Raw genomic sequence first — 26190 nt, forward strand, 5'->3', positions numbered from 1 at the left:
ATGATGTTTGGGGATGTGGGCATTGCTGATAAGGCCATTATTTGTCACTGATTCCTAACTGCCCTGACAATGATGGCAGTGAGCAGCCTTCCTCACACACTGCTGTCTCTCTGATGCAGACAGAGCTCTGGATGGTTGTAGAGCGTGTTCCAGAATGTTAATTCAGTGGCGATGAAGGAAACAACATCCTTCCCCATCAGGGAGGATGGTGTGGAGGTGCAATTGCAGGTGGTGGCATTGCCATGCCTCTGCTGCTCTTGCCCTTCTAGATGGTGGAGTCACAGGTTTGAAAAGTGCTGTCAAAGGAATCTTGGTGAATTGCTGCTGTGCATCGTGCAAATGATATACACTGCTACCACTGGCAGTCAGTAGGTGGAGGGTGTGAGTACTTAAGGAGGTGTATGAGATGCTAATGAGTGGCTGCTTTGTCCTAAGTGACTTTGAGTTTCTTGAGTGTTTTGGAGGTGCACCCACCCAGACAAGAGGGGAATGTTCCAACACACTTCTGATGGAATATTTCCCACTTGTGCCTGTGGGTAGTGGACAAGCTTTCAGGAGTCAGGAGGTGAGTTACTCACTGCAGGATCCTGAGCCTCTGGGTTGTTCTTATAGCCACAGTATTTTTATGGCTGGTCCAGTTCAGTCAATGGTAACTCCTAGAGTGTTGCTACCGGGGCATTTAGTGATGGTAATGTCACTGAGTGTCAAAGGGCGATACTTAGATACCTTCTTGTTGGAGATGGCCATTGTCTGGCATTAGTGTGGGCCAAATGTTGTCCAGCCAAAGCCATTATCCAGATCTGGTTGCAATTGAACATGGACTGCTTCAGTATCTGAGGAGTCACTAATGGTGCTGAACATCGTGCAATCATCAGGGAACATCCCCACTTCTGACCTTATGATGGAGGGAAAACCATTCATGAAGCAGCTAAAGATGATTGGGTCTAGGACACTACTGTGAGAAACCCCTGCAGAGATGTCCGGGAGCTGAGGTGACCGATCTCCAACTACCACAACCACCTTCCTGTGGGTCAGGTATGACTGCGACCAGTGGAGATTATGCCCCCTCCCCCCTTCCGATACCCATTGATTCCAGTGTTGCTTGGGTTCCTAATGCCACACTCGATCAATTGTGGTCTTGATGTCAAGGGCAGTCACTCTCACCTCACCAGACCATTTCAGGTTATAATCTTGAAATATTATGAATCAATGATGTAGGTAATAAGTGATGTACAAGCTACCATTGTCTGGTATAAAAATTGAATCTCGCCATCATGCCTTCTCCACCTTTGGGGAACACTTCCAAGAAGTGGCATTGCCTGTTCTCCACACATTCAACCAGAGAATTCGTTATTCATACCACTGATAACATTGAAGGTATTTGGACAAAATGTAATCCTTGCAGTCCCTTCTTACCTATTTCCAGGTTTTGATCGTGGCCTGCCTATTCTTTCTGAATCTTCTAAAGGGCTTAAAGTTAAACAAATACAAAGAGATGAATAAAAATATAATTTTAAAACAGAATTCTTGGTGTTTACTATTCATGCATTCACAAGTCACATAAAACTAGTACAGATCACTATTTTGTTTAATAAAGCTACCATTGTTTGAAACATACTCTGTATGGTTGCAAATCGTTCTAGATAATTAAAAACTGGTGTGTTCCCCCAGCTAATGGAGTCTCAGATAATTAAATCCTGTTTTCAATATCAAATGTGGAAATGTAAGAAGGTAGAATGTGAAGTGAAAATTACATCAAATTCATGGACACATTTTAGCCCGTGTGGTTGATGCAAATGGCTTTCCATCTTCTCAGAGGCTGCCCCTCCATTGTCAAGGATGACTGGCTTCTACACTATGACGGAGTTTGTGAGGGTGTGAGGGTGTCTTGAAGCTTTTTCTCTGGCGTGATAAAGTGCGGAGTGTAGCGCTGGTTTTTGCAGTCTGGAGTCAGGCATCCAGATGACATAGCCCACCGAATGGAAGTGCTCCAGATGGTCAACGTTTGATGCTGGGAATGTTGGCTCAAGCAACAACACTGGTGACGGGGTGCCATTCAATCTGGAGGACTTTGTGGAAGCAGAGAGTTGGCGGTACCTCTCCACGATTTGAGCTACTTGTAGGTAGCACATTTCTCTGAGCCACGTCGGATGGTGAATAGTGTTCTGAAAACCATCGGCTCAATTCTGGGGTTAAGTATTCAAACGCTGTCTTCCTCAGGCGATTGAAGAATGCACTGGCACTTTAAAGATAGTGTTGCACGTCGGTGTCGATGTCTGTCCTTGTTGACATTAGGATCCCAAGGTATTGAAAGTCTCCAAGACCTCGTCATGAATTTTACTGATGGGTTGGTTGTGGGGTGGGGGTGAGGGTGGGGTCGAGGGTGGGGGCAGTTAAGTTGGTAGAGGATTTCTGCTTAATGAATACTTGGTGTACAGCCCAAGTGAAGACAGAGGCCAGTATCCCGTCACCAAGTCACCCTCTTTTTACACATGGAGACTGGGCACTGACTCAGCGGGTCAGAGCCAGCTCTCAGAGTGAACAGAATCTCTGACACTCCTGTTGATATCTGTTAGCCAGGGCACCCTGATTGAACCAGATTAACAGCCCCTATCAGGGAACTCATATTCTATGAGGTCCACTGGCTGACCTCGATACAATCACTACAGTGGTGTCTTGTGCAGACACAAGTATTGTCTCTGTACTGTATCACCGACAGAGGATGAGCTGAGCTTGGATATGGCCTGCAGGCAGCAGTGATTGAACAGGTTCCTATTTGTTCTGTGGATGAACTCCATTCCAGCAGAGTGGGTTCAGCGTTGCAGCAAGGATGTTTAAGAAGCATGCTGTTGGGATAGATTAGGTTAGTCCCATTTGGTCGGGTTGGACAAGTTGGGTTGAAGGGTCTGTTTCTGTGTCGTACAGCTCTATGATTCTATGACTCAATGTCTGAACAGGTCGATTCCACTTCAGTCTGAAGGTGAATGGGGGTTTGGAGTGGGTCTGATCTATGTAGTCTTGTGAAGCAGGCGCAGGACAATGCCAAGTGTTCGGGGACAGCCTGAACAGAGTCAGATGCTCTCTAATCCCTCACAGTTAACAGTGCTGCAGGTCTTTGTGACGTCCAAGAAGGTCAGGGACAAGGGTTGCTGCTATCTGCTGCAGCAGTTGCCACAGAGTGAAGAACATGTCCATGTGCCCCCTAGAGGGCAGAATGCACATTGCGACTCTGGGAGGCAGTGATGTTTGGATTATAGAAACTGTACAGTGCAGAAAAAGGGCTCTGCTGGTACAGTGGCCGCATCCCTATCTGAGTCAAGGGACATGTGTTCAACTCTCACTCACTCCAGAGATGTGTCATTTGAAGTGCAGCTTCATAGCTCCTTGAAAGTGAAGTTGCAGGAAATAGGATAGTGAAGAAGGCATTTGGTATGGATTCCTTTATTGGTCAGAGCATTGAGTATAGGAGTTAGGAGGTCATATTGCGGCTGTATATGACATTGGTTAGGCCACTTTTGGAATACAGTATTCAATTCTAGTCTCCCTACTATTGGAAGGATGTTGTGAAACTTGTAAGGATTTACAAGGATGTTGCCAGGGTTGGAGGGCTTGAACTATAGGGAGAGGATAAATAGACTAGGACTATTTTCTCTGGAGCGTCAGAGGCTGAGGGGTGACCTTATAGAAGTTCATAAAATCAGGAGGGGCATGGATAGGATGAATAGTCAAGGGTAGGGGAGTCCAAAACTAGAGGGCATAAGTTGAAGATAGGAGGGGAAAGATTTAAAAGGGACCTAAGGGGGAACATTTTCAAACAGAAAGTGGTGTGTGTATGGAATGAGCTGCCAGAGGAAGTGGTGGAGGCTGGTACAATTACATTTAAAAGGCACCTGGATGGGTTTATGAATAGGAAGGGTTTAGAGGGATATGGTCCAAATGCTGGCAAATGGGACTAGATTAGGTTAGTCCCATTTGGTCGGGTTGGACAAGTTGGGTTGAAGGGTCTGTTTCTGTGTCGTACAGCTCTATGATTCTATGACTCAATGTCTGAACAGGTCGATTAAAAATACCTTGGCCCATTGTGCATCCAAGGACACAGTCTAACGCCACTTTCCAGAATTTGGTCTGTATCCCTGCAGGGTGTCTGAAACACCAACTCTGCAGGGCCACCATCACTCCCAACAATTCCCCTCTGTGTAAAGGCATTCTCTTCAACTCTTACTATTGTAGCTGGCTTATGTGTATACCCTGATGTTCGCCACTCACCCTGAAGTTGATGAAGAATGGCAAAGGTCCATATAAACTAAAATTGAAGAGAAACAAAGAACTTAAACAGAAAGAAACTAATTATCTAATGCTGAGACTTGGATGATGATACATGACCATCCTGATATAACAACCATGTGGCTCAGACTGGAACCTGTTTTATACTACTCATGGCAGTGTTAGAAAACAGACCCTACCTTCCTTACACCTACAGTCTTTTACCTTTCTCTCCAAACCACCCTAATTCCAGCTTTCTGTGTCCATTTGACCTTGAGTGATCTAGTACGACATGGGGGAAAAAAATCAGAGGATTGTGCGTCTCACTATCCAGTGCAGTGGTGCCACAGTAGCTGCATGGAGAATTTGATCTTGAGGTCTGCTTCGTTCTCGAAGGTCTGGAGAGATAAAAGGGACAAGTAGCTTTTTTGTTCAATACCACACGGGGAATGGTCCTTTAATTTGTTTGTTTATTTAAATGGACGGACTTGACAATATTATGGACAATATTTGCCTTTTTAAGAAGTGTGCCCAAGAAACGCCATCATTCCAAGCTGCACAGGACACCCCCTCACTGTCACCCTTTGCCTCTTTACACTGATTCTGTGTCTGTTGAATTCTCCTCCTGCTTCCCGTGGTGCTATGCCTATATGACTGGGTCAGCCATTAAGGTATGGACTGGTTGATCTGAAGAGCATTAGATCCAATCCAACTTCAGCTGAGAGTCATAGAGTCATAAAGATGCACAGCATGGAAAGAGACACTAGAGTCATAGAGATATACAGCACAGAAACAGACCCTTCGGTCCAACTCATCCATGCTGACCAACATCCTAACCTAATCTAGTCCCACTTGCCAGGACTTGGCCCATATCCCTCCAAACCCTTCCTATTCATATACCCATCCAAATGCCTTTTAAATGCTGCAATTGTACCAGCCTCCACCACTTCCTCTGGCAGCTCATTCCATACATACACCACCCTCTCCATGAACAGGTGCCCTTACATCTCTTTTATATATCTTTCCCCTCTCCCCCTAAACCTATGCCCTCTAGTTCTGAACTCACCCACCCCAGGGAAAGGCCTTTGCCTATTTATCCTATCCATGCCCCTCATGATTTTATAAACCGCTATAAGGTCACCCCTCAGCCTCCAATGCTCCTGGAAAAACAGCCCCAGCCTATTCAACCTCTCCCTATAGCTCAAATCATCCAACCCTGGCAACATCCTTGTAAATCTTTTCTGAACCCTTTCAGGTTACACAACATCTTTTCGATAGGAAGACCAGAATGCACGCAATATTTCAACAGTGGTCTAACGAATGTCCTGTACATCCGCAACATGACCTCCCAACTCCTGTACTCAATACTCTGACCAATAAAAGAAAGCTTACCAAACACCTTCTTCACTATCCTATCTACCTGCGACTCCACTTTCAAGGAACTAGTAACCTGTACTCCAAGGCCTCTTTGTTCAGCAACACTCCCCAGGACCTCACCATTAAGTGTATAAGTCCTATTCTGATTTGCTTTTCCAAAATACAGCACCTCACATTTATCTAAATTAAACTCCATCTGCAACTCCTCAGCCCATTGGCCCATCTGATTAAGATCCCATTGTAGTCTGAGGTAACCTTCTTTGCTGTCCACTACACCTCCAATTTTGGTGTCATCTAACTATACCTTCTATGTTCACATCCAAATCATTTATAAAAATGATTAAAAGTAGGGGACCCAGCACTGATCCAAGTGGCACTCCACTGGTCACAGGCCTCCAGTCTGAAAAACAACCCTCCACCACAACCCTCTGTCTTCTACCTTTGAGCCAGTTCTGTATCCAAAAGGCTAGTTCTCCCTGTATTCCATGTGATCTAACCTTGCTAACCAGTCTCCCATGGGGAACCTTGTCAAACACCTTACTGAAGTCCGTATAGATCATGTCCACCACTCTGCCCTCATCAATCCCCTTTGTTACTTCTTCAAAAAAACTCAATCAAGTTTGTGAGACATGATTTCCCACGCATAACGCCATGTTGACTATCCCTAATCAGACCTTGCCTTTCCAAGTACATGTGAATTCTGTTCCTCAGGTTTCCCTCCAACTTGTCCACGCCAACCAGATATCCTAACCTAATCTAGTCCCATTTGCCAGCACTTGGCCCATATCCCTCCAAACCCTTCCTATTCATATACCCATCCAGATGCCTTTTAAATGTGTAATTGTACCAGCCTCCATCACTTCCTCTGGCAGATCATTCCATACATTCACTACCCTCTGTTTCAAAAGGTTCTCCCTTAGGTCCCTTTTAAATTTGTCCCCTCTCACCCTAAGCCTATGCCCTCTAGTGCTGGGCTCCCTCTACCCCAGGGAAAAGACCTTGTCTGTTTATCCTATCCATGCCCCTCATGATTTTATAAACCTCTATAAGATCACCCCTCAGCCTCCGACGCTCCAGGAAAAACAGTTCCAGCCTATTCAACCTTTCCCTATAGCTCAAATCCTCCAACCCTGGCAACATTCTTGTAAGTCCTTTCTGGACCCTTTCAAGTTTCACAACACCTTCCCTGAAGCAGGGAGACCAGAATTGCATGCAACGTTCCAACAGTGGCCCAACCAATGTTCTGTACAGTCACATGACCTCCCAACTCCTGTACTCAATTTTGAGGATTTCCTGTTACACCCTGGTGGCCCCTGCCCACTGTCCTCGATGTGGCTGCCGGCTGGGGGATGAGATTGTCACACATCTCCTTCTGGAATGTGCCTTTGCAAAGAAGGTCTGGAGAGAGGTGCAGTGGTTCTTGTCGAGGTTCACCCCGAGCTGCTCCGTGACACAGGACTGTGTGCTCTTTGGTCTGTTCCCCAGGATGCACACCGAGACAAACATCGACTGCGCCTGGAGGACCATCAACTCAGCGGAAGACGCTCTTTGGTCTGTCCGAAACTTATTGGTCTTCCAGAATAAGGAGTTGACCTGACCGAGTGTTGCACACTGGCACATTCCAAGGTCTAGGATTAGTGCTGAGGGACAGACTAAAGCTTGGGGCAGCCCCCGCCAAAGAGCAGTGGGGAAAGACCACCATCTGAAGTCTTCCTGCTGAAGGTCAATGGGGGTCCATTCAGTTATGAGACCCTCCTGATACCTCAAATGCCGGTAATTATAACCTTCGGTTTGTTTGGATAGAATCAAACTCCAATGTCTGTTTGTTTCCTTGAAACGCTACTGTACAGAACTGAACTGTGTTTGTGACAACTTACCTAGATTTATCCGTTTTATGAATTAATTTGAAATTAAAGAGGAGGTTTCACTTCAGCTTTTAAATCGTGGAAATTAAAAGCTGCTGTCAGTAAAATAGAGTGTGAGTCATTTGAAATGTTGTTGGAAAGTAAACTGGATCACAATTGATCTTTAGGGAAGGAAGCTTGTGCCATATTAAGATTGGGCAAGCCGATTGGTTGAAGAAAGAATGGCGCTATCTTCTGAAGAGAGATGGGCGATAAATGCCATCCTTCTCACCGTCACCTACACTCTGAGAATGCTTCTTAAAAAACAAAGCTGAAAATGAAAAGGATGCTCACAAAGAAAAGTACACACTTTAAAAACAGGATGTACGGAAACATTACAACATAGCATGTTTTTGGCACACTGGACACTTTTGTCAATCAGATGGGATTTGCTCGGATGGGTTGGCTGAGGATTTGAATTCCCACGCTGTCAGCTTACTCTGTGACCTACTGGGAAGCAAAGCTGGGAGCTGTAATTAAAGGCAATTTGAGGACAGTTAACACAGTTTTGAAGTTCTGGAGTATAAGGTTTATTTCTGAGTAGTACAGGACACACCCATTATCCTGCGACGCTGTCAGTGTAAAATGTGCACAAACAATTTGCAATTCTGTCAACGCCGAGACAACATAGTCCTTAATACTGACTTGCATTTACTTGAGTGAGGTTCTGAATCAGCAGCAGCATTCCTCTCCCTGAGTCAGAAACTGCTGGGTTCAATCACTGCTCCTGGCAGTTTCCGACAGTGCAAACCACAACCCTGACATTGAATTCTGAGTTTATGATGAGTGTGTGGTCACCCTTCACCCATCCTCCCCTCCCAGGGATGGCTACGGAATCCCATAAACTCCCCCACCCCCCATTATGCAGGATTAATACCACCCCCACCCCCACACCATCTGACAGAAAGGCAGTTACAACCTTAGAAGAAACATTCAAGTTGCAACCCATCGGGCTGTTAATCAGTCTGGAATCACTCCGACAATTCCAAGGCAAACCTGTGAAGATACAGTAACAACAGGGTGCATTTGAGTGCACAATATCCTTAATCATCAATTAAATATGTTCTTTACTACTGTGAATAGTCCGTCTTACCCAATTTAAGTCGACTCTACTCAATTGTTTACTGAGGGATGATAAAATCCTGTATTACGCTAACAGTCGGCAAAATCACAGATACTTAATGCAACCTTATAGACTACGTTCCTCAAATAGAGCACTATACCCAAAGATACTAAAATGAAGAGGGGTAATTGATTGACAAATGTGCCTGTGGGAGTGAATCGGACCAATGGCACATTTACAGCACAAACACCTATGTTTGTTTGTGTAAAACCTCTTTGAAAGTTCAAAAGCTATGTGTGTGTGTCTGAATAGACACTTTGTATTGTGAGACCACTGCAAAAAAGAGATAATTAGCAGGTAAGGTATTTTCAAGAGACTTGTTTTGTGAATTGTCACAGACTGTCCCAATTTACCATACAGGAAAAGTTCAGAAGAAGAGACCAGACAGAACGAGAAAGTCTAGAAAGAACCAGAGGGCATAGGTTTCAAGTGAGAGGGGGGATACAAAAGGGTCCAGAGAGGTAATTTTTCACACAGAGAGTGGTGAGCTTTTGGAACGGGCTGCCTACAGTAGTGGTCAAAATGTGTATAATTTTGGCATTTAAGAAACATTTAGACAAATACAGGGATGGGATAGCTATGGAGGAATATGGACCAACTAGAGGCAAATAGGGCTAGTTTAATTGTGAAAACTGGGTGGCATAGACAAGTTGGGCTGAAGGGTCTGATTTCACACTGTAGACCTCTATGACTCTATGAGACGTACCAGACTTGAAGTGTTCACTCTGTCTCTCTTTCTACAGCTACTGCCAGACCAGCTGAGTTTCTCCAGCACTTTCTCTTTGGCTTATTGGAAAACTGGAGCATTGAGCTGAATAGATAGTGGAGTTGAGGTGAGTTCTGCAAGCAGCTGTTCACTTATACCTCAGGTAGGTCCCAGTGATGGATCATCTCTTTCATATAACATCAGTCTCAAAGGAGATGAATCGTAGAATGGGACCAGGGCTTAATAATTTTAACTAGATGATGTCTTTTGTTCAGTTGTCTGAGAGGCACATTGTTAAGAGACATTTTAGAAGTTTGGGAATATATTCCTGAATATGACGCCAAGGTGAAGTCTACTCATAAAGAGCACTGCACAGTCAAGAGTCAATGTTAACATTGTCCCAAACAGACACACATGCATGCTGTACAGCAACATACACAAATGATTTATTTCAAGTCATACCTGTTGCTGTTTGATTTAGTCAATGGGATTGTCCAGACAGACTCCATCTCACTCATTAATGAATGAGTAAAGCAGTCTGCGGTGAAGTGAGTCCAATCAGAAACTTGCAAGGGAAGAAAACAACTCCTATTTCACAGCAATTTGTGATGCAAAACACAATGTGTAAGAACATTGTAAACGCATTTAACAAGAGAGGGATGATTTCCATTCATTTCAACTCTTCAAAATTCAGTACAAATTTCTACATGAAACAGCGCAATGGCTTAATATTTTCAAGCTCATTCAGAACTATTTGATTTATCACGACAAAGTTGAACATTTGTAGGTGTTAACAAAACTTGGAAGCATTGTCAACTATGAGGAGAATTTTATATCAAAAAAGGGTACTGTCACATTTGTAGAGTGGGCAGATCATGGTTAATACTGAGATATGGGAAGTGATTCATTCACAGACTTGGAGGATATGATTCTAAAGGGAGTGTAGGAGCAGAGTGTCTTGGATGGATATTTGCAGAAGTCATTGAAGGTCGCAAGACAGGTTGAGAGAGCAGTAAATAAACATGCAGGTATCCTGGGCTCTATCAGTCAGGGCATTGACTACGAAACAAAGAAGGTTATGTTAAAACACTGACATGGCCTCAACTGGAATATGGTGTCCAATTCCGAGCAATGCACTTTGGGAAGGGTGTGAAGGCAAATGCAGAAAAGCGCCTTGGGAATGATTGCCGGAGTGAGGAATTTAATAGGGTTGCATTTTGGAATCAGCAAATATGGGAAACTGGATTACTTCAGATGGAATGTACACTGGCCGAATCGCATACCATTTCGTCATCCTACCAATTCTTATAGTCTGACTCTTGAACAATTAATGCCGTTTACCTTTCTATAAAAATAAAGTCAGATTGTTTTTTCAAAATGGCACGTTGTGACAGATTTCACCTGTAAAGAGGCTCTCTCAATGGGAGTGCAGGTTGTAGCGTTGGGTCTGGTTGGCCGACCTCCTGATTTTGGGTCCAATTTATTGAAATGTTCAGGAGACGGGGACTTCTGAGGGTGACCTTAACGCCCAGTCTTTGATCTTAAATCACAATGAACAAGACTGCAAGTCAGGAGCAGAATCTCCAAAAACTTGCAGAGGAGGCCTAGGCACAGGGATGGGAGTGAGCAAAGCCCGCTGCGTTTGTTTGAAAAGAGTCACAGATTGAATGATTCCATCCCTGGGGTTCTCCCACCTGTCCCATGTCAGATTACAGTGGGAGCTCCGGAGAATCACTGCAAAAACTCTCAGCTTGCCAGCCTATAATTGAACGCAGAAGAGGACTCACCTAGTGAGAGCGAGGTTCAGCTAAAGACCCCATTGATGAGATCATCGACTGAGTTCACAAAATGTGGAGGGAAAGGCATCACGAACGTTAGAATCACAGAGTCATACAGCATGGAAACATGTCCCAACTGGTCTGTGCTGACCAGCTTCCCCAAGCTGAACTAGTCCCAAGTGCCTGCATTCAGCCCATATCCCTCTAAACCTTTCCTATTCATGTATTTGTCCAAATGCCTTTTAAATGTTGTAATTGTACCAGCCTCTATTACCCCCTCTGGCAGCCTGCACCCACCTGTGTGTGAGAATGTTGCCCCTTAGGTCCCTTTTAAATCTTTCATCTCTCACTTTAAACCTATGCTCCTAGTTTTTTTATTCCCCTATCCTGGGAAAAAGACCTCGGCTGTTTATGCCCCTCACAATATTATAAATTTCTATAAAGTCACCCCTAATTCTCCTAACTGCAGGGGAAAAAAGTCCCAGTCTGTCCAGCCTCTCCTCGTAGCTCAAACTCTCCAGTCTCAGGAACATCCTTTTAAAACGTTTCTGTCCCCTTTCCAGTTCAATAATATCCTTCCTATAGCAGGTTGGTCCCTTTAAAATGGCAAAGCACTTTATTACAATACTGGGGGTGGAGGTGGAAAGAGTTCTTCATTATGTTGGTGGGGTGGAAGGAGCCCCCAACTGTTAATAGCAACACCCCCAACCTCACACCCCATCACCCCCACACCTCTCTCGGCCACCATCAACTGAAGTCCTTGAGCAGTTAACCCCCACCTCTGGGGGGAACACTGCTGGGATGGGGTGGCGAGGAGTGTAGACATTAGATGGGATGCCACATGATGTTCAAGATACAATGCTGTCCATCTCATCTGATCACTATGGTATCACGGTGGCTCAGTGGTTAGCACTGCTGCCTCACAGTGCCAGGGACCCGGGTTCAATTCGCTCCTTGGGCAACTGTCTGTGTAGAGTTTGCACATTCTCCCCGTGTTTGTGTGGGTTCCCTCTGGATGCTCCAGTTTCCTCCCACAAAGATGTGCAGGTTAGGTGAATTGGTCATGCTATGTTGCCCATCGTGTTAGGTGTAGGGGAATGGGTCTGGGTGGGTTGCTCTTCAGAGGGCCGGTGTGGACTTGTTGGGCCGAAGGGCCTGTGTCCACACTGTAGGGAATCTAGTCTAATCAAACCAGGAAAGCTTGCTGTCAAACAGTCACTGTCTACCGTGACCACAGTTTTCTTGATTTTCAAATTCCATCAGTTCATCTCCAATAGACCAGAGATAAGGGCAGTGGGACCCTGAGGTGTTTTAACAATCCAGCAGGTTGATGGTTACCAGACCGGATTTTTAATCCAAATCTATTAATTGATTGAATTCAAATTCTCTACTAGCTGCAGTGATGGATTTGAACTCAAATCCCAAACCATTAATCCAAATATCTGGATTACTGACCACAGTGACATTGCCACGTGTCTCTGTTCACCCTCAAATCCGAGACTAGAGCATTTAGCCTCAATAAAACCAATTACATAGGTGTGTGGAGGGAGTTGGCAAAGGTAGAATAAGAAATTCAACTAAAAGGTATGAGGATAAATAAACAATGGCGAATGTTTAAAGAAATAATTCATAATTCTCAGTGAATATGCATTCGATTGCCCTAGCTAATGGCCTAGCAGCTATTCATTTTCACTCCTATCTCTGACCAACTGTTTTGCTCTCTCTTTAGACTCTATCCCCACCTACTGTTTACTTCATATCCCTTCTCCCCACCCTATCTTCTGCATTGGAACCAACCTTTCCCGAGCCACTAATCAGTTCTGAGAAAGGGTCACAGGACGCAAGACGTTAACTCTCTCTGCGGATGCTGCCAGACCTGCTGAGTTTTTCCAGCAACTTCTGTTCTTCTTTCATTTTTACCAACACTGGCTTTTCAAATGAAAAACTGCAGTCAAATTCTGATGGCCAGAGTTTAACTAACTTTCTCTGGATTATTCATAGAATCCTTACAGTGTAGGGAGAGGCCATTCAGCCCAGCAAGTTCACACCAACCCTCCAAAGAGCATTCCATCCAGACCCATTCCCCTAATTAATGCATCTAACCTCCACATTCCTGAACACCGTGGGCAATTTAGCTCAGGCAATCCATCCAACCTGCACATCCTGAGGGAGGAAACTGTAGCAACCAGACAGAACCCACACAGACACAGGGAGAATGTTCAAACTCCACACAGACAGTTGCCCAAGGCTGGAATCGAACCCGGAACTGTGAGGCAGCAATGCTAACCACTGAGCCACCGTGTCAAGTTACATAACCAATTCAAGACTGTACCCTTCAACTCACATCAGGAACTTATTCCTTTCTGTAGCCCCCAGATGCTGATCTCAATTCCACCAATTGTATTTCTACACCCTTATTTATCTGACTGGCCCTGGGATGTCTCCATGTGAAATGTTAAATATCTGTAATGGGCAACTTCCAACTGAGATGTCAGAGGAGCTCAGATAAAAATATATTTCTAAATGTTAAACAACTTTACACTTCAAAGCTGACGTTAGTGCAGTTCTGCAACAATCCGATAAAACAAAGCAAGAGAACTTAAATATTACACAACTGTGCTCTTTACCATCCATTACAATATGCCCTCACTGCGCCCAACGTTGGAAAACTTCCCAATCTGCACAGAACTCCAAGTTGTCACTTTATTACTGATTAATCTCAGGTAGGTACCTCGAGACACATTGTTTTAACCCAACATCTATTGTTTGTTGCAGAGTTACATCCTCAAGCGCTCCGGATAACAGCTTCACGAGCAAACACAGTCTGAGGAAAGCAGAGTTCCATCGATCTGTTTCGGTTGACGTTTCCAAGGAGATAGCCCTTGGTGTCCGGGAATAACACAGGGCTGATGCCCGCATTCCTCGAGCAGTATCTCACGGATGCAAGAGCCTTGGAAGTGGCTATTGACGCTGGGCCCCCTTCAGGGAGACACAGAGCTTACGGGATGAGTACAAAGTTGTGCCAGTGTCAGTGTGCGGGCTTTTGCCTGTCGCTCCTTGGTTGGGTCTGCTCCTTGGCAGCAACGGTGCTGCCTCAGTGGCTGACCAGGAACACCGACTTGCTGGAGAGCGAGATATTCTTTGTTGGCATGTGGGAAGCGTGTGTGGCCCAGGACGAGGGTCCGGTCCAGTGCAAAGCATACGACAGCCTCCTGGGCCTGCCGGACGACATCCAGCTCACTCGGATTCTCATGTGCGTCTCCGTGGCGCTCGGTCTGTTGGCCTTGCTCTTCTCCCTATCCGGATTGGACTCCATCACCTGCTGCAGCGACCAGGAGACCACCAAGGGTAGGTTAGCCGTCAGCGGGGGAGTGTCCTTCCTGCTCGCTGGGGTTACAACCCTCACCCCGGTCTCCTACATGGCCCACCTGACCGTGGTCAACTTCTGGGATACCGCCGTCCCTGAGTCTGTGCCGCGGTGGGAGTTTGGCCCGGCCTTGTTTGTCGGGTGGCTAGGTGGCTTCCTTCTCGTCTTCGGAGGTCTCCTGCTAATCACATCCCAGTGCTGCTTTCGCAAATCCGAGGGGAACCTCCAGCTGCAACCACTACCTGTGAAGAGAGCTCTGTGGCACAAAACAGAATATGTCTGATTGGAAAGGGTTCTCCTTTGGAAGACAATCCGCAGCAAATCGATCGCTTTAATTTGACCGACATTTCTCTGAGCACCAAGTATGCAGAGATTAAAAAAAAATCAATGTACTCTCTATCCCTCTTTGCTTTGCCTGGTATCTTGCATCATCTACCTGTTTTCCTTCACACCAGCTCCTCAACTAAGATTTTGGGTAACTTTGGCACAGCGTTAAACATTGCCACTTGGGGCACCCGATTGCCACCCTGGGCTGGCCACTATCCAGGATTTACCTGCTGTGACTTGAGGTGAGAACTAAACAGAGACGGAGTCATCCAGCACGGAAACTGACCCTTCGGTCCAACCAGTCCATAATCCCAATCAAAACTAGTCCCACCAGCCAGCGTTTGGCACATAGCCCTCCAAACCTTTCTTATTCATATACTTATCCAGATGCCTTTTAAATGTTGCAACTGTACCCACATTCACCACTTCCTCAGGCAGTTCACTCCACTCTCTGTGCAAAAAAGTTGCCTCATGTCTTTTTAAAACCCCTCTCCTCTCACCTTAAAAACGTGCCCCTTCGTCTCCAAATCCCCCTCTGGGGAACCAGCAGATTACCACTCTGAAGGGTATAGCATCCTAATCTAGTACCTGTACTCGAGTGCATAAGGAACCAGCGGAACGATTTGGGTGAAGTGGGTAGTGTCCCTAACTTTGGGTCAGAAGCTCTGGGTCAGGCTGCGGACGGTGTGTTGGTAACGTGGTTGTCAGCCTGTACAAACGCCAGAGAAAGGCCAGCCGCCCTTCCAGCAGGCAATGAGAGACTGCTGCGGTCTGTGAACCCACTGATACTCCACAGTGACTAACACCCTCTGAAAACACAGCACCTGAAAAGAGAGAGAGAGAGAGAGAGAGAGAGTGGGAAAGTACGTGCTCCATTACAGCGAATGCTTCAACTTCGCCCCATTTCACCGTTGCTCTCACAAGAGGTTATCGACTGTGTTTTCTGTGCTGACAACACGGCAGAAATCCAAATCAAGATTGCACTTGGGAAAAATCCACTCATCCTGGTTCTCTTACATCTGTTAACTCGAGAGAGCCATTAATCTTGAGTTTTAAAATTCCATGGACCCAGACTCTATAGCCTGGTCAGGAGGGACAGCGATCCAGAATTCCACTGCCTTTTGTGTGAGAAGTCCTGCCTAATTTTACTCCTAAATGGACTGCCTTACTTTGATGGATGTTAACGTGGACAGGACTCCCCTCCATCTGAAGAAACGGTTTCCCTCCATCCACCTTGATGCCAAAATTCACCCGGAACTCATTTAATATCTGTCAATTCGGTCACACCTCAATCTTCTCCACCCAGTGGAATACAAGCCCAGTTTACACTCACGGCTTCATCATTTAACTCTTTAAGCCCCAGTGGGAGTCTGATGAATCTACCCTGAACCCCCATCTCTTGATGTACTTTTGCAGGAGAGGAAGAGCAGTCAGGAACATTATCAGGGTCTCTGAATTAACAGTCCAGTGATAATGTCACTAGGCCACCGTTTCCCCATTCTCTGACATTAGTGGAGGCAATGACCAGTAAAAGATTCTGATCAAGACTCTGGGTCCTTGATCATTGGAATTGGATGAGTGTTTTTTTAAGAAGAATGAGCCAAGCATCATGTTTTAAAGGTTATGCAAGTCAGCGTGAGAGAGGGTCACTGGGTCAGAAATGGGTCAGTACACGGTCTCTCCATCAGGGAGTCTCTGGCTGAGATCTGAGCCATATCCGCAAAGGTGGGAGTGGATTCCAAGGAGGAACGTGGACAGACCATGAAGGTTGTGAGTTCAGGGGTTTGGAGGCAATGGAGACAAGTTGACCTTGTGGATGGGACAATGAATGGTGGGAAAGTTGAGGGGGGCGACCTTGGACATAGCTGGGAGATGTTTGTGAGAGAGCTCAGACAAAGTGAAAGTAGGTCAGAGAAGGTGGAGGAGGGAAGGGCTGAAGAGGGTTTTAGGTGGAGGTTAAAATGGCCAAGCATGAGGAGATGCACCAGGGAGGGACACAGAGGAAAGCTATACCAACACAAACATTTTAAATAAGAATCAAACAGAATCGGGAAGATGTCAAGTTGCCAAAGTGACTCGTGATGCTGGTGTTGCTGTCGTGATTTAGCTGGGTTGGGGAGGGCCTTCAGTGAACAAGCGCTGCCTGGGGAAAGGTGGGCATTTACCCAGGCTTATCCTGGACAGGTCTGCTTTTAGCTGCTCCGTATCCTGTTTGGCACCTGACGCTTTTAGGTCCAGTTTTTTGTTTCTTTATTTTGAAATATGAGGTCTCTAAAGAGCACGGTTCCTTGTGAGCTCCTTGAAGCTGTTCGGTCTCTGATTTGTCCTGTTCTTGGCTCATTCTCCTTTTCTATGTCCGTCCTACACCCAAACCCCCAGTCACCTGAGGACATGAAGCTCAGAATATGCTCTGTGAAGCCATGGCTGCTCATCGGAACAGAATCATTGGCTGAGTACCCAGTGGGTGGGTAGGATGGAGTTAAAGTTTATTGTCAGTCAGTCTGGAGAGCTACACTGGACAGCAAGTGGAAACATGCGTAAAATTACAACAATGGTCCTCAAATGTTTGGCTAATTGGGAACCTATTAAGCAAGAATGTAATGAACCCCCCTCAATATGCAGAGACTGATGTAATTACACATAGTGACTGTCCTCCACAACTACCTGATGAAGGAGCAGCACTTCGAAAGCTAGTGCTTCCAATTAAACCTGTTGGACTATAACCTGGTGTTGTGTGATTTGTAACTTTGACTGTACTACATGCTAATGACAGTGAGACTGTTTGCTATGGTATCCAGTATTCTTGAGCTCCGTCATGGGCCACTCCACTTGTCAATAAGGACTGAGTGTCCAGAGCCCACTTGGACACGAGCTGAGGCGACCCAGTCTACAGGAGGGTGCAGGCTTAAGAGTCCGATGGCCAGAGGTCCTAGACGGAGGTGGGTGATGAGGGCTGATCCACTGCTGCCATCCGTAGGGTCAGCCCTGGGAGGAGGGGAGAGCACAGGAATGCCGGGGAATGTTGCTGGCGAGGGGACTGGCTTGTCGGGCCCTTCAGGCAACACTAAAAGGGACACAGAGGGAAGCTGATCCATCAGGCAGTTGAGCGTGGGGAGGCAGCAGGAGGGGTGGAGGGCACAGTACATGAGAGTGGGAGCATATGAGCAAGACAGAGGTAAGGAGAAAATTGAGATCACTGCCCTCTAGTGGAGTGGAAGAAATGCAAGTAAATTTCTGTCATTAACAATAAATGAAGAGGTTGGTGTAATACAATCCACACTGCATCAATGGATTAATACAATCAGAGCTACATCACAATAAACTTCCAGATTTAGATGTTGACCTAGAAGTGAATCTGGCTCCATTTTCAGGTATAACCTCAGCATCGTGCGACCGGCCATGCCTCTTTTTTCAAGAATTCACTTGTGGATGTGGACATCACTGGCTGAATCGACATTTATTACACCCAGACTGAGGCAACCACATTGCTGTGGGTCTGCAATGATATGGAGGCCAGGCAAGGATGGCTTCTCCAAAGCAAACCAAATACTTTACCCCCCTCCCAGACAGGTGGCAAAGGTAACACAGTCATCTTTAGATTTTATACTTCCAGATTATTATTATCTGCCATGACGGGATTAAAATCCTGGTCCCCGAAACATTACCTGGGTCTCTGGCTTAATTGCCGAGTGATAATACCACTAGGTGATTGAATTGGGCTGCGAAGGTTGAGGATAAACTAGAAATTAGGTAAAAACAATGACTGCAGATGCTGGAAACCAGATTCTGGATTAGTGGTGCTGGAAGAGCACAGCAGTTCAGGCAGCATCCGAGGAGCAGTAAAATCGGCGTTTCGGGCAAAAGCCCTTCATCAGGAATAAAGGCAGTGAGCCTGAAGGGTGGAGAGATAAGCTAGAGGAGGGTGGGGGTGGGGAGAAAGTAGCATAGACTACAATAGGTGAGTGGGGGAGGGGATGAAGGTGATAGGTCAAGGGGGAGGGGTGAGTGGATAGGTGGAAAAGAAGATAGGCAGGTAGGACACATCGTGGGGACAGTGCTGAGCTGGACGTTTGGAACTAGGATGAGGTGGGGGAAGGGGAAATGAGGAAACTGTTGAAGTCCACATTGATGCCCTGGAGTTGAAGTGTTTCTAGGCGGAGGATGAGGCGTTCTTCCTCCAGGCGTCTGGTGGTGAGGGAGCGGCGGTGAAGGAGGCCCAGGACCTCCATGTCCTCGGCAGAGTGGGAGGGGGAGTTGAAATGTTGGGCCACGGGGCGGTTCGGTTGATTGGTGCGGGTGTCCCGGAGATGTTCCCTAAAGCGCTCTGCTAGGAGGCGCCCAGTCTCCCCAATGTGGAGGAGACCGCATCGGGAGCAACGGATACAATAAATGATATTAGTGGATGTGCAAGTAAAACTTTGATGGATGTGGAAGGCTCCTTTAGGGCCTTGGATAGAGGTGAGGGACGAGGTGTGGGCGCAGGTTTTGCAGTTCCTGTGGTGGCAGGGGAAGGTGCCAGGATGGGAGGGCATCAATGTGGACTTCAACAGTTTCCTCATTTCTCCTTCCCCCACCTCATCCTAGTTCCAAACTTCCAGCTCAGCGCTGTGCCCATGACTGGTCCTACCTGCCTATCTTCTTTTCCACCTATCCACTCCACCCTCCCCCCGCCCCCGACCTATCACCTTCATTCCCTCCCCCACTCACCCATTGTACTCCATGCTACTCTCTCCCCACCCCCACCCTCCTCTAGCTTATCTCTCCACACTTCAGGCTCACTGCCTTTATTCCTGATGAAGGGCTTTTGCCCGAAACACCAATTTTATTGATCCTCGGATACTGCCTGAACTGCTGTGCTCTTCCAGCACCACTAATCTAAAATAGAAATTAGTTCATTTGCCCCCATCAGCGTACTCAGTGAGAGGGCTTGCTGCTGATCTCTCCCATCTCCTACTCCCCACACCTCATCCCAGCAACAACATCAATGTTGGGGCTTCTACCTCGTGGCCTTTGAGAGGTGGGGTCTGGAACAGGTCATGGGGGTGGAGATGGTGTGGAGGTGGAGGGAAACACGCCTGCTGTGAGAGACATGTTTTGCACAGTGTCAGGAGTCGCTGACGAATGTTGAGTGAGGATCCACGTATTCTCCCTGAATTTCAGAATGGGGCTCTCAGGCGGACATTTGTTCTTAACTTACGTGCTCAGAGGCCCAGGATGCTTAAAAAAAAACGTACTAGTGGGACCAATCTCTGGACCATTGGGACAATGACATTCTCACTCCGAAATTGGCTCGCATTACATCTTACGTCCACTAGTGGGCAGTGGCTGAAACTTCACAGGGCCTGACACAAGTGTTGCTCGTGGACGACTTTTAGTGGTTGCTGGTGGAACATTTCAGGCAGAGAACTGGAAACAGTGGACTGAAGGCAGTCTGCTTGTTGGTTACAGTGGCCTGTGGGAAGAGTCATAGAATTGGAGCCACTGCCTGGTCAGGCACAACCCTGCAAGTCCCATCACTCCCATCTCAAAGCCAGCCACCAGGTCAAACACCGTTTTCAGTCTCCAAATTCCACTGTTTTTTATAACTAACCAACACACATGTTTAAAGCAAGTAAGATAGAAAAGTTCTTTCTTGGTTAGAATTTGAGAGTTGCTTCTGTTTCATAACAAGACTTTTAAGTAGCTCGTCTTGGAAATGCAAGCGTCAGACTTCGGAGCAGGAATAGCCAGGGTCTTTTCCCCCAGGGTGGAGGAGTCCAGAACTAGAGGTGAGAGGGGAAAGATTTAAAACTGACCTAAGGGGTAACTTTTTCACACAGAGAGTGGTACGTGTATGGAATGAGCTGCCAGAGGATGTGGTGGAGGCTGGTACAATTGCAACATTTAAGAGGCATCTAGATGGGTATATGAATAGGAAGGGTTTGGAGGGATATGGGCCAAGTGCTGGCAAATGGGACTAGATTGGTTTAGAGTATCTGGTCGGCATGGACGGGTTGGACCGAAGGGTCTGTTTCCATGCTGTGCTCCCCCTCCCACTCTACCAAGTCCTGAACCGCCTCCACCAAACTCTAGCCTGGAGGATGAACGCCTCATCTTCCATCTTGGGACCCTCCAACCACACGTCATTAATGTAGATCTCACCAGTTCCCCATTTCCCCTCCCCCCACCTTCCAGATCCAACCCTCCAACTCAGCACCACCCTCTTGAACTGTCCTACCTGTCCATCTTCCTTCCCACCTATCCACTCCACCCTCCTCTCTGACCTATCGCCATTAACCTGACCTTCATTAAACCTATCACGTTCCCAGCTACCTTCCCCCCAGCCCCACCCCCTCTCATTTACCTCTCAGCCCCCTTGGGCTACCCCCTCATTCCTGATGAAGAGCTTATGCTCGAAATATTGACTCTCCTGCTCCTTGGATGCTACCTGACTGGCTGTGCTTTTCCAGCACCACACTCTTTAGGCCTATTCTGTAAATGACCTCCTCAACTCCATGTTGCCTCATGTTGCCAGTATCCAAGAACACTGCATGAGGCTAGAGAAAAAATTACGAGGGCCCTGGCTGATATTTTTGCATCATCGTTAGCCACGGGTGAGGTCCTGGAAGACTGGAGGGGAGTGAATGCTGCATCATTATTCAAGAAGGGCTGCAAAGAAAAGCCTGGGAACTGTAGACCAGTAAGCTTAACAACTGTGGTGGGTAAGGTATTTGAGAAGATGCTGAGGGGTAAGATATACATGCATTCGGAAAGGCAGGGTTTGATAAGGAGTAGTTAGCATGGCTTTGTGAGTGGGAGATCATGCATCACAAATTTATTAGAGTTATTTGATAAAGTGACCAGGAAGGTTGATGAGGGCAGGGCGGTAGATGTAGTCTGTATGGATTTCACTAAAGCCTTTGATAAGATTCCACATGGTAGGCTGCTCTGGAAGATTAGACTGCATGGAATCCAACTGGCAAATTGGGTACAAAATTGGCTTGATGGTAGGAAGCAGAGGGTAATAGTGGAAGGTTGCTTATTGGACTAGAGGCCTTTGACTAGTGGAGTGCCTCAGGGATTGGTGCTGGGCCCATTACTGTTTGATATCTATATCAATAATTTGGATGAAAATGTACAAGGCCTGATGGTAAGTTTGCAGATGACACTAAAATAGGCGTCATTGTGGACAGTGAGGAAGGTTGTCAGAAATTGCAGCAGGACCTTGATCAGCTGGAGAGGTGGGCCGAGTGTATAAGATCATGAGAGACACGGATAGAGTGAATGCACTCAGTTTTTTTCCCAGGGTAGGGGAATTGAGGACTAGAGGGCACCAGTTTAAGGTTAGAGAGAGAAGAGTAAAAGCGAACCTGAGGGACAACTTTTTTACACAGAGGGTGGTACACATATGGAATGAGCTGCCAGTGGAAGTGGTTGAGGTAGATACATTAACAACATCTAAAAGGCATTTGGACAAAGACATGGATGGGAAAGGGTTAGAAAGGGTATGGGCCAAGTGCAAGGAAGTGGGGTTAATGTGGATGGACATTTCGGTCGGCATGGATCAGTTTGGGCTAAAGGGCCTGTCTCAGTGCTGTCAGACTCTATGACCCTATGACTGTATGACAGGTCTAGCAGATGCAGACGTTTGTGCCTGGAAACGTGTCAGTGAGGTCAGTCCTCCTCGGAACCTCCGGAATGTTCTCACGCTCAATTCGTCAGAACTGGCCACGGGAGAGGAGCAGTGCTGACTGAATCATAGCAGGACTCTCACAGCCAGGAGTGATGGGATAAATCCAGCCCTGAAGTACATCACCTTCTGAAGCATGGAAACAGACCGTTCAGCCCACCTGCTCTAGAACCTCTTCCTAAGTCCATCTTTGGTGAACCCCATCAGAAAGGCTTTCAGTTCCATCTCCTTCATGACCTTAAACATATGTTTTGCTATTCACTTCAAATTGCCAAGTTGTGGGAGTAAATTTGGCATTCTAGCCACTGTCTAGGTCAAGAAATTTCTCCCAAATTCTGCATCAGATTTACTGCAGCAAAACGGGCCATTCTGCCCATCATATTCTCCTTCATCTAACCCTGTCAACACATTCATCCATTCCTTTTTCCCTCTTGTACTTATCCATCGTGCACTTATCTCGTTCACCTCAAATGCATCCATTCTATTTGCCTCAAGTACGCTGAAGTGTTGAGTGAGTTCTGCATTCTAACCACTCTTCAGGTAAAGAGTTATCTCCCGAATTCTCAATTGAATTTGCCAACGACTATCCTACATTCTGAATGCACCCGTAAGTGGAAACACTTGCATAGCTACATGATCAAATCTCTGCATAATGTTGAAGACATTTATTAATGAATAACACACAACAAAGATTTGTGAGTGCACTTTCCTCTGTATCCAGTTAAAACTGACAGTCAGATGTACTGAGAGCTTTTCCAGTGTGTGACGGTGCCTGGAGTCAGAGGACGGTTAGTCCACTTTCCAGAACTTTCCGAACAAAGCGTCGAATCTTTTGGCCGGGATCTGCAGTATTTTTTAGCGCGTGCTTTCTGGGGACCTCAGCAATCCCGAAGAGTTGCTGTCAGGGGTGAAAGCTGGATTGTCTGCTCCGTAACTGGAAAGGGAGTGCTCCGAGACACTCATGGCACACAAACTGGCCCCCCGTCCTGGCGTTACCCTGGAGACCAAGCTAGAGCAGTCGGAGAAGTCATCGGCGAGAGGGTGGACCCTGGGACTGGAGGGCCAGGCTGATGTCCTGTAACTCAGCAGGAAGGCAGCGGTGAGGGAAAGCAGGGCAGACGAGAAAAAGGCCACGTAGAGAGCCGCCCCGGGCTCCTGGCTCCTGGCGGAGGGGGGCAGGTGGTAGTGAGGTGGGAAGGCGATGGTACGGTTACTCAGCACCGAGTTCAAGTTCCAGGCGGCAGGGACCAGCACGCAGAGAGAGGCCAGGAGATGGAAACCGCCACCCACTGTGAAAGCCAGCCCCGCCCTCCTGGACTGGCACCCCTCACCTATATACGCGTCCCACAGCCCATAGACGGTGGCCACTTTGCCCAGGGCTCCTAAGACCACAGCTGCCAGCATCATGCCCTGCCCGACGCCAATCTCGCTCGGGACGAAGGAGTCGAGGGCTCCGAGCCTCCGGCAGGACATCCCCTGGAAGGGTGGAGTGGCCAGCGGCCGGCTGTAGAGGCAGACCCTCCAGATGCCGACCCAGGCGACCCCCGAGGTGATCTCCGGCGAGCTCACGCGCCACACCCTCCACTGGATGAGCCCCGTGGCAATGGCCGAGCCGATCCAACCCACGGTGCCCAGCACCAGACCCACCAGCTGGAGGGCCACTCTGCTGCCATGGTGACCCATGACCCCTGCGGTCGTCGGGGTGCTCACCGGCCAGACTCCATTTGCAAAACCACGAATGCTTGGTGAGAGGAAGCCTCCAGCCAGCTCACTCACTGCAGGTAAGGAACGAAATGGTGTTTTGTTTCTGTTGTCGGAGCTCCTTTAGTTTGGGTTTCCTGGTTACACTGTAAACTAATACCACCCCATCCAGCACATTGATATCGTTAGGCTGGAGAGGGCTCAGAAAAGTTATACCTGGATGTTGCCGGGAATGGAGGGCTTGTGGTATGGGGAGAGGCTGGACAGGCTGGGGCTGTTTTCCCTGGAGCGTGGGAGATTGAAGGGTGACCTTATAGAGGTTTATGAAATCACGAGAGGCGTGGATAGGGTAAATGTTATGTGTCTTTTTTCCCTAGGGTGAGGGATTTCCAGATTAGGGGTGCCTATTTTTAAGGTGAGCAGAAGAAATATTGTATAAAGTCACAAGGGGTAATGTTTTTACACAGAGAGTGGTTCGTGTGTGGAATGCAGTTACAACATTTAAAAGACAGTTGGATAAGTACGTGAGTAGGAAAGGTTTGGAGGGATATGGGCCAAGCGCAGGCATGTGGGATTAGTTGCATTTGGGAACACGGTCGGCATGGATGCGATGGACCAAAGGGTCTGTGTGACTCTTTGACTCTGAGGCAGGGCCGCGTAACGGGACCTTTCTCCATCAGCCGGCTCTCTTGCTTAGCATAGCTCCATCAATCTAACGTCCCAGCCCTTTGCAATCAGACATGCTCTTATAAAGGGAACACTTGCAGGGCAATGAGGAAAGAGCGATCACTGAGGGCCGAATGGCCTCCTTCCTTGGCGTATCCTTCTATTGGCTGTTGCATGCTGAACCGCGCCTTCAGCCCGGGCTTGGCCTGCAGTCTGAGGGGACGCTTTAAGTCAGAAGATTCTAGATCATGTTCACTTGGGATGAACAATCCTTTGACATGAGCAAGGTTTACTTCTCAGCCGGCCCGACAATGCCAATAATACAGTGGCTCAACCACCAATTGTACCGGCCTTAATAATACCCTGACTAACAGCCGAATGGGAGGAAAGCATCGTTAGGGTGGGCTGATTACGATCGTGCACGAGTGATACCGGGAGTGAGTGTTCAAGTCCCACCAGAGAGGATTGAGGATTTTAATTCGGTTTGCAGGAATTCAAAGGGAGCATGAAGCCAAGCGATTGTCCTAAAAGACCCATGAGTGCTCTTCAGGAAACAAACTGCCATCCATACTGAGTCCGGCCTATATGGGACTCCAGTCCCCCAATCCCTTGCCACTCACGTTTACCAAAACTGCTCAAGGAGTACGGCACTGTGTGTACGGGGTACCAAGCAAGTTTGTTTGCGCCCACAGATCGCTCGGGGCATTTCCCTCGTCTCCGAACCCGGGTTGGCTGACGCCAACTTCCAAGAGCTTCGGTCACATGTCTGCATGCACACACTCTCGCCATTGGTCAGTTAGGCCAGCCAATCCACAATCCGAAACCCCTGGAGGATGTGCCTGAGAAATGAGGGAAAATGTCACAGTGGCTTTTCTCTCAAATTGCTTGCAGGAATGTGTCTGAAAGATTCAGCAAGATCCCAGGATAATTATCAAAGCCCCACCTCTCCCCCAGCAACCCCTCCCCAGGCTGCAAAGGGTTTGAGCTGAACTGGTTTCCAAATAACAGATACAGTAAATGTTTGCCTCACACGGGTGGTGGGGGGGGGGAGAAAATGGGCTTCAAAGTCTTGATTCATGGGTGGGCAGGAAAGTTTCTGTAGATTGGGAATGGAACACGTTCCATTCAAAGTTTGGCTGAGCGCCCAATCCTGTGTGAGGTGGGGAAATTCCCCAGACCCTAGGTCTGTGCTCACCACCAATTGCTTTCTCTGCAGGCCTCAGGTTGGCCACAGGGAAAGAGCTGGGTGGTAGGCCTGAGGACAGGCACAGAATCTCAGCAGGTCAAGGATGCACGCAGAGTGGATTGG

General features: G+C 47.3%; 2 protein-coding genes across 2 annotated transcripts in view; one reads left to right on the plus strand and one right to left on the minus strand.

Annotated features, from left to right (window-relative positions):
- LOC140485995 (putative claudin-24) overlaps window positions 1–15454 on the plus strand; it is an 81310-nt gene extending 65856 nt beyond the window's left edge. The window contains exon 2 of the mRNA XM_072584499.1: window positions 13927–15454. Coding sequence (XP_072440600.1) covers window positions 14061–14801 — 741 coding nt within the window. The 5' untranslated portion in view covers window positions 13927–14060 and the 3' untranslated portion in view covers window positions 14802–15454. The remainder of the gene's footprint in view (window positions 1–13926) is intronic.
- A 7774-nt stretch (window positions 15455–23228) lies between these two features.
- Window positions 23229–24247, minus strand: LOC140485890 (claudin-34-like). The gene has a single exon (XM_072584337.1). The coding sequence runs from the start codon at window positions 24195–24197 to the stop codon at window positions 23370–23372; it is 828 nt and encodes a 275-aa protein (XP_072440438.1). The 5' UTR covers window positions 24198–24247; the 3' UTR covers window positions 23229–23369.
- Between the last annotated feature and the right edge of the window lie 1943 nt (window positions 24248–26190).

Source organism: Chiloscyllium punctatum, chromosome 15, assembly GCF_047496795.1.
Source record: "Chiloscyllium punctatum isolate Juve2018m chromosome 15, sChiPun1.3, whole genome shotgun sequence".
NCBI lineage: Eukaryota > Metazoa > Chordata > Chondrichthyes > Orectolobiformes > Hemiscylliidae > Chiloscyllium > Chiloscyllium punctatum.

Coding starts and splice junctions, on each gene's coding strand:
- LOC140485890 (XM_072584337.1), bottom strand. CDS start 24,197: ATGGGTCACCATGGCAGCAGAGTGGCCCTCCAGCTGGTGGGTCTGGTG.